General features: G+C 40.7%; 1 protein-coding gene across 4 annotated transcripts in view; it reads left to right on the forward strand.

Moving 5' to 3' along the window:
- Positions 1-9,182, forward strand: part of LOC134529616 (ubiquitin carboxyl-terminal hydrolase 2-like) — a 161,773-nt gene that overhangs the window by 147,454 nt on the left and 5,137 nt on the right. For all 4 annotated transcript variants that reach the window (XM_063363904.1, XM_063363905.1, XM_063363903.1 and 1 more), the window contains one exon: positions 8,900-9,140. In XM_063363904.1, the coding sequence (XP_063219974.1) occupies positions 8,900-9,140 (241 nt within the window). The remainder of the gene's footprint in view (positions 1-8,899; positions 9,141-9,182) is intronic.

A 9,182-nucleotide genomic window follows, 5' to 3' on the forward strand; every position in this document is an offset into this window, starting at 1 on the left:
ATTCAATAAAAATGATTCAATTTTATTCATAAAAGTATGGAATCATTTTGTCAATGTTTTGTTATGACGTTGTCACGTTAAACTATCATTCGTAAACCGACTTTACAGACAACCAATTTTTTTTTTTTTTTAATTTTTCACCATGTTTTATTAAATAGTTTTTTTTCCTTCCAAAATAATCATTTTGCAATTATCAAGGATCGAATCAAGGACAGGAATCAGTCGAATCAGTTGGAGGCTGGTAGGTGAGAAATTTATGCCTCTTTTAGGATTTTTCACCATATTTTATTGAGTATTTTTTCCCTAAAATAACTTTTTTTTTTCATCGATAAAGTATCGAACCAAGGACGGAATCAATTTAATCAATCAGTAAATTAATAAGTGCTTTTTTTTAATGAATTTTGAACTTTTTCCCTTATTTCTAGCTAAATATGTACAGATTTTCAAAATAGTGGATTCCAAAATGGCAGATGTGGTGTCATCTAAGATGGCCACATGACCCTAATCATAAGCCATGAGGGGCGTAAACGCCCGAACATAGCCGATTCCTCACGATTGGCAAGCCACCACAGAAAACCACCACAAAATTGTAGTCCCATAAGAAATACATTGTCCCAAATTCGCCATTTATATACTACTGACGCCGCGTCTTAAAGACAAAACAAAGTTGGACATGTCCAACCCTATTATGATCAATCATTTTTTATGAAGCCCCGCATCCTCACTGTATTGTCTGCCCCTCGTAAATGAAACAGTGCACTGAAACTGAAATAGACTTAAATACCATTAGTGGGACAGGAATTAAGAGTATAATTTGTTTAAGACTCAATGTATTTATAATTGCAATGCTATGAGTAAATTCTACGACCCAAATTAAATTTTAGGATGCGTAAAAAAGGTTTAGACATCTGTTTAACTGCCAGTTAAAATATTGGTTTTTATTTTCTTAGGTATTTCTTGTATTTATATTAAGTAAGGCTCTTGCTGTGTTTCAATATGTAGCCTTTTAAATATAGTTAAGTAAGTTTAGTCCAATAATCTTTTTTGGGTTAGTTTTTTTGGTGGATGAGGTACGCAATTGGCCAGTCAATGTCTTGCAATTTTATAAGAATTTTTTCAGAAATGGTTTATCATTTTTAGCTAAATAATAATAAAAGCTCACTGTGATTGTTTTTTCTTTGTTAAGAGTTACAAGATTTGAATTACACCAATTATTAATTTCATTAATATCTAATTGAAGTAATAAGCAGTCATTCGAAGAAGTAATTTTTTGATAAATTTTTAGATCGTCTGTGAACTGAACACAAATAGAGTAGTTTAGAGCAAAGGAGATATCATCAATGAAAATAATAAAGGTTATAGAGTTCCACCTTGGAAAACTCTTGAGATAGCTTTATAATGTGCAGAATTACAGTTTTTAATAGAAAAAAAAATATGATTTTTAAGATACTAGTAAACCAATTAAGTAAATTATTAGAATGTCCAAAATTAGACAATTTATTTAATAGTATTGAGTGATTAACTGTATCAAAAGGTTTGGCTATATCAAAGTAACAAGCTTCAATCTGGCCTCTGTTAATCACTAAATAGGATTTCAGAAAGGGATTAAGTTTGTGGTTGTCGACATTCCAGCTCTAAAGACATGTTGGTTGATGGCTAATATAATTTTCATTTGGAAACTAACTTTCTAAATAAATTTTTTTCAAATATTTTTGAAAAGCCATTAAGAAGCAATATGGGGTTGAGACCATTAGTTTGTATCCACCTTTGTGAATAGGTATAACTTTGGAAATTTTCCATTCTTCAGGAAATAGATTAGTTTCAAGACTTGAATTAAACAGATGCTCAAAGGAACTAATATATGTGAACAGCTTTTAAAATAAAATTTGGAATCCCATCAAGTCCTGTAGGCATAGATGATTTTAGTGATTTTATACCCCAAAGCACAAGGGATTTCAAGATGTGAGTGACACATATTGTATCATGGTAGATAGGTGAGTTGGAGACTGGATTGATAGAAGAATCTGGAACATAAACACTAGCAAATTTTTGAGCATAACCATTAACATCAAGTGAGTAGGTATTGTTCATTATAACCATTTTTAATAATTTTACATAATGCAAACACTTTTTGGGGTTGATTGTGATATTGGTGTTGATAATTTTGAGTCCAATTAATTTTATCATGCTTGAGTAAATATTTGGCTTTTCTCCGAAAGAAAGAAAAATAGTCATAATAGAGGTTGTTTTTATTTTGTTTATATAGTTTGTGAAATTTTTTTTCCCTCCAAGGCTTGAATTGCTTTATTAGAAAACCAATGAGGATTTATAGTTGATACTAAAATGTAATCATTGATGTTGTTACAAATAAGGAATTTAATTGATCCACAGATAGTTAACATCAGATGATTCATAAAATTTAGTCCAATCATGATTTTTAATAGCATTGAAGAGACCTGGGTAATCACCATTTGTGTAGAATCTGAAAACATTAAAAGTTTTAGGCTTATAAGAATTATTGTCAAATAATAATGATATATGTCCTCTTTTACAGGTGCTTCATCAGCTTTGGTTACCAAACAATCATAATTGTTAGTAAAACAAATATCCAAAAGATTTTTAGGAACTAAAGTTTTATTATATTGAAATAGTCCACAATTAGATGAGAAATTGAGAATATCCTGTGGTGTTTTTGGTTTCAAGCCTTCACCCAATAAAACGTTTTTTTAAACATAAAATTTTCTAGGCAGTGCAATTTTAAAGTTAAATGAGACTGGAAGTGACTTTACAAATATCAAAAATAGGTATGACATAAACCTGGGAAGTAAGCAGGCATTGAAGGCTAGTTTCTAAAAAAAATCAAAAACTTTTAAAGAAAAATTAGTTTTATCACAGCCATGTTAGTGGCATTCAAATGTAGCATTATGTTTCACTGCTACTGGGTCATGTGGTGGAAAAACCTTCAGATGCTCATCTAAAAATATGGGTTCACATTTTGAAAAGCCAGTGGAGACCATTTGACTATTTTAAAAAATCCCAATATCAATCTCCTATCCTCTAGTGTTTGGTCATGTCATTAATATTTTATTTTATTTACAACCTACTAAGTTATGTCTTTTTCATACTGACATCGCGTTTCAGATGTGAATACTGTCAGGTGCCACCATGTGTTACGGCACATGGACTCACTGTTACTCCATGTAGTACGTGATATTGCCCACATTGCCATTAGGCTTACTGCCTGTGTCTTGAACATGTAAAGACCTGCCCGATTCTCAGCATTTGGGACTTATTTTTAAAAGAAAACATCTTATACCTTTTTGTAAAGGTTTACTACTATGAACTTTATACTCTGTGGCATCCCACAAGCCTTCACTCCACAGAAAGCTCTCTTGTCAATGTCATACATGCTGTATGTAATTGAGATATTTATTGACGTGATTGCACATTTACCCTCTGTATTATATACATCAAATAAAATACCAAATGGACAATGGTACAAATATGTATAATTTGAGGCACAATTCCATTCCCCGTGTTATGGCCACACATACACCAACTGGCATCAACGCGGTGTGCAAGGCAGACGTACATCTGGCAACACAGCAGCGGCGGGGCCAGCAATAACATGGTGTGATGTCGGACCCGTGAGTTAAAACATATTGCAAGAGAACTTAACAATGGCGACGAGGATGCGTGAAGTAACGATTTGTGTGCTGGAAACGTTGTTTTTCTACAAGTGCTTAATTTACATTCAGTGAAAGTGCTATCGCGTTCAACATGGCATCATCATTTACCATGTACAACCATGCTTGCCCAGAAGCCTGGGCTGATCATCTAGAGCGTTTTCAGTTTGGGCTGGATTCCAAAGGGCAAGTGACTGATGACAAAAAACGAGGATTGCTAATTGAGATGCTGGACGATCACATCATTCGCGACTTAAAGGACTAGGCGGCGCCGAAAACTCTGCGTGGCTATAAATTTGTCGAGCTCATCGAGATTTTGAGCTGTAACATTGTGCCTAAGGTAAACCCGATGGTGTGTTACAACAAATTTGTCAACAGACGTCAGATGCCAGGTGAGACAGCTGTCGTGTACAAGTCCGAATTAAAGCGTCTAGCATCGCCCTGTAATTTCGCCGGTAATGCTACGACCATGGTGTTGTACCAATTTGTTTGTGGCCTGCGCAATGCCGACGTACAGGCAAAGTTGTTCGAGACAGAGCTAACTAGCATAAAGGCTTTAGAAATAGTGCAAATGGTAGAATGTTCCGAAGCCAATGTTTTAGAGGTTAGGAACTCCGGCATGGACGAGGTTCACAAACTTAATACCACTGGAACCAATCATTTCAAATTTGGTTCCCCTTCTGTTAATTTTACGCCTAGCAAGAATGTAACATGTTTCCGATGTGCAGAAAAGGGACATACTGCTAGAACTTGCCCGCTTCCCAGAGACAAATTGAAATGTCAGAAATGTAATAAGGTTGGGCATGTTGCAAAAGCTTGCAAGCAAAAGGAGAAAGCTGTGTCACATTTGGTGGAGGAAGACCACACGAATTTTATTACAGTTGGTAGCCACACTCCCCGCTGTCACACTGCAGCAGACGCCCTAACACAGGCGGGTTTACCACGCCATTTTATTGCAGGCGGGTCATTGCCGCAATCTGAGGGCTTGTTTTTGTTGGCTGATTCATCCCCAGCTCTAAAAAAGAAATCTTACGTCATGCAGATACTGATTGATAACTTCATGGTGCACTTTGAGGTTGATTCAGGGTGTTCACGAACACTCATGAATGTGTCCACCTTTAATACATACTGTGCCAATCAGGTCGACCAACCTGTTTTGCATCAGGCACCAATTGAGTTGCACACATGGGCATCTCAATCCCTGACTCTGGTTGGTGTGTTCCAAGCACAAGTTCGGCACAAGGATATTACAGTAATGCTGCCTGTGCTGGTTGTTGATGGTGTTGGACCGAATCTTCTGGGTCGTAACTGGTTTGATGCCCTAGGTATTTCCATTCAGGGTGTACATTTTCTGTCTCCAGATACACCCTATTCCACTATGTCAGATGAGACGTTTTTGCAAACAGTCATGAAGCTTCCTGCTGTGTCAGGTATTGGGACAGGTTGCTATAAAGGGCCACCACTGCATCTAGATTTAGACCCTACTGTTCCTCCTGTTTATCAGTGCGCTCGTTCCGTCGTCTTCTCACTCTCAACTAGGATGGAAGACAGCATTGAGGCGAACGTCAGGAGGGGGATATGGATTCCCATAAGACACGCTGGATCCTGGGCAACTGCTATTGTGCCAGTCTTAAAGCGCAATGGTTCGCTACGACTATGCGCTGATTACAAAGGCACTGTTAATCGTGCTCTGTCTGCTGATACCTATCGCTCCCCCACGGGTGATCAAGTGTTGTCGGAGTTGTCAGGTGGTGTACTCTATGGCACTATTGATTTAGAAGAAGCTTACACCCAGATTCCAGTGACTGAAGAGACATCACACGCATTGACCGTCAATACGGTTCGGGGCCTGCACAGGGTGACATGCTTACCTTTTGGTATCAAGGTGGCTTCAGCCGCGTTCCAAAGAGTTGTTGACGGCTTACTGGGACCTGTCAAAGTAGTTATTGCATACCAGGATAACATATATGTGAAAGGAGCGACACTAGCGGAATACCGCCTCCGGCTCATCCACATTCTGCAAATTCTGGGTGACGCTGGGTTAAAAGTCAATGCTGAGAAATGTGTATGGCAAGCTTCATCGATTGAAGTCCTTGGGTTCAGGGTTAATGCAGAGGGAATTTATCCTACGGCTGAAAAGACGGATGCTATTACAAATGCCCCTGTACCACGCACAAAACAAGAACTTCAATCCCTACTGGGACTGATTTCATTCTACGGCAGATTCTTCAGAGACAAGGCCACAATTTTGGAACCATTACACCGCTTGCTCGATTCGAAGGCTACATGGGTATGGACTGCAAAGCACCAAACTGCACTTCAAACTGTGAAAGACATGTTAATCAGTCCTGAGGTATTGTGCCATTACAATCCTAATTTACCTTTTGTCGTTACAGCTGATGCTTCACCTGTAGGGGTTGGTGCGGTTCTTGCACACATCATACGGAGCGATGATCTGCTAGGTAAAGTTACATAAGTACCTATTGCTTACGCATCGCGAAATCTATCAGTCACAGAGCGAGCTTATTCACAACTTGATCGCGAGGGTCTTGCCATTATTTTTGCTGTTAAGAAATTTACTCCTTATTTGGCCTTTCGACCGTTTACGATCGTAACTGATCACAAGCCTCTGCTTTCTCCAGACAAACCAACCCCCTTGCATTTGTCGCCGAGAATGTTACGATGGACTCTGATCTTAAGTTCATTTGATTATCAGCTACGCCACCAACCTGGAAAATCTGTTGGTCATGCTGAATGCTTGAGTAGGTTGCCTCAGCCTACATCTGCAGATGATTTGTGCCCTGACCCAGTTGGCGTGCACCTCCTGGAGGCTAGGGACCTACATCTCTTATCTCCACGAGATATCGCAAAAGCTACAGAGAATGATGATATTCTACGGCAAGTCAAACGCTACATGCATCAAGGTTGGCCGGACAAGGTACAAGACAGCTTGCGCCCATATTTCGTCAAAAGGTCAGCGCTATCGCTACAATCTAATTGCATCTTATGGCATGACAGGGTCGTGATTCCATCGTCACTGCAAGAGACAGTATTGAAATTGATTCATTCCACACACCCAGGCGAAAACTGCAGCAAGGCCATTGCCCGAAGTATTGTCTGGTGGCACAATATCGGCATGGACATTCAGAACAAGGTGAAACTTTGCCAAGCCTGTCAATCAGTAGCTAATGCACCTCCAAGATCAGTTGTATCTCCATGGCCCCGTGCAACATTCGCTTGGGAATGATTGCATTTTGACTATGCAGGACCATTCCTGGGACATTACCTGCACATTGCAATTGATGCATTTTCGAAATGGCCAATAGTCAAAGTGGTGTCAAGTTTGACTGCTTCGGTTCTTATTACACACACACGCTACATTCTGGCTGATTTTGGCAAACCAGTGGTCATCGTAACTGATAATGGACGGCAGTTTACGTCCGATGCCTTCAATGACTTCCTTCGCAGAAATGGCATACGCCACCTGTGTACCCCGCCATGGCACCCTTCTTCAAATGGGCTAGCGGAACGCACAGTACAAACAGTCAAGAAGTTACTGCTGAAGTTCGAGGATGTAGATATCCATGCACGAGTGGCTCGCGCTATATGGGCTATGTGAACACGCCCCTCATCGTCCACGGGTAGAACCCCTGCGGAAGCCATGGGTAGAGCATTTCGTACGCATCTTACTCAACTACACCCTGCATCCGAGTTTGACGCACCAACACCGGTGACATTGCCCTCACTCCAAGTCGGGGAACTGGTATGGATGATGAAGCATAGTTCAAGCAAATCTAGTTGGGTACCAGGTATAGTACATGGTCATTCTGGAGCTCGAGCCTATGACATTCGCCTAGACTCTGAGTTGCTGGCCATGAACGTTTCTGCTGACTATGTACGTCGACGATTTGCTGAAGAACCTGGAGATGACATTGATGACCTTCCCACGAGAATGGTCGATACAGGTGCACCTCCATCTGTATTACCATTATTCCAGAGAAGTTCTGAGGGATGTAGTGCTCACATGTCAGGACGTAAGTCATGCTGCATCAACGTTGGGGGTGGCTTATCCGGCTTATCCCTTGGGTAACATACATCAAAACAGGCATCAGACACATTCACCTGATACACAGGAAGAAACTGGTGCTACAACGTCAACACTGTCACCTGCACCATCCAACCAAGAAAATGACTGTGCTACATCTGCAAGAGTGGCTAGCTCATCACCAGCAGCTTCGCCTCCCCTTCATGATGCTGCTACCCGTACGGCCTGCTCAGCACCAGACTCTCCATTTTTGGGCTTTCCGGAAGCGACGTGCCCAGCAGCTTTACCCCTCCGGAGAGGTGGTTCACCTGACCAAGTTCCCCACCAACCACAGCCCATGCAGTCTACAAGATCTACAGTTACCAGTTGTGGGCGTATATCTCGACGTCCGCTCCGGTACCAGTGATCAGTGGAAGTTAAGTTACATTCTAGTGGGGAGGGGTGTTATGGCCACACATACACCAACTGGCATCAACGCGGTGTGCAAGGCAGACATACATCTGGCAACACAGCAGCGGCGGGGCCAGCAATAACATGGTGTGATGTCGGACCCGCGAGTTAAAACATATTGCAAGAGAACATAACACCCCGTACCCAGGCAAAGTTCAAAAGCGTTTCTTTATTACGAACACTGACCAATGTACAAAGTATTCATCAAGCAGTAACCAACCCCAAGAGAGGCCAGGATTGAATAAAATTATTAATCCCAACGGGGCTGCATATCAAAGCATCTGGAGGAGAAGGGTGCTCTCAGGCACCGCAGCTACACATGATAATTACAGTAGCAGTTAAGCTAAGCAAGAGATAGGTGTCTGGGTGCAAAATTGGTCCCAATGCGGCTGGCCCATCAAAGCGTCTGGGGGAGAATGCTGCTCTCACGCATTTCTGTTGTACGCTAGCACAGGTGTTACCAATTGTTACATGATTTTAATTTTACAAGATAATTTACAGAGTGAATACCCATAAAATTTGGCCTGTTAGTTGCCCTTTTACATACTCAAGCCTTGTTAATGGTTTTTATCACTTTTCATGTGAAACATATGATTAACTGTGATTTTCAAATAAATGATTTAGTGATTTTAAATTAAAACTGACTTCCTAGATAAGCATAAACTACTGATTATGTTTGTTTGTATTTTAACAAAAAAAATTTCTTAACTAAATATAGACCTGAAGAGGTTCCTGGTGAACTCGGAAAATAACCAGCGAGCCAAACTAACCACTAAAGTGGATTATAAAGTCCAAAACCTGGAAATGAAGGAGTATTCTGCCAGCAGCAGCAGCAGCAGCAACTGCTGCTATGACTTGTACGCCATCGTCACTCACCATGGCAGAGTCAACTCCGGCCACTACGTTGCCTACTGCCAGCACCCTTTCTCGGAGCAGTGGCACAGCTTCAATGACACCAGGTGAGTGACCGTGGCTTGTGTCTCCAGGGTCTCACCTTGGTT

The sequence above is a fragment of the Bacillus rossius genome, chromosome 2 (assembly GCF_032445375.1).
Source record: "Bacillus rossius redtenbacheri isolate Brsri chromosome 2, Brsri_v3, whole genome shotgun sequence".
Lineage (NCBI taxonomy): Eukaryota > Metazoa > Arthropoda > Insecta > Phasmatodea > Bacillidae > Bacillus > Bacillus rossius.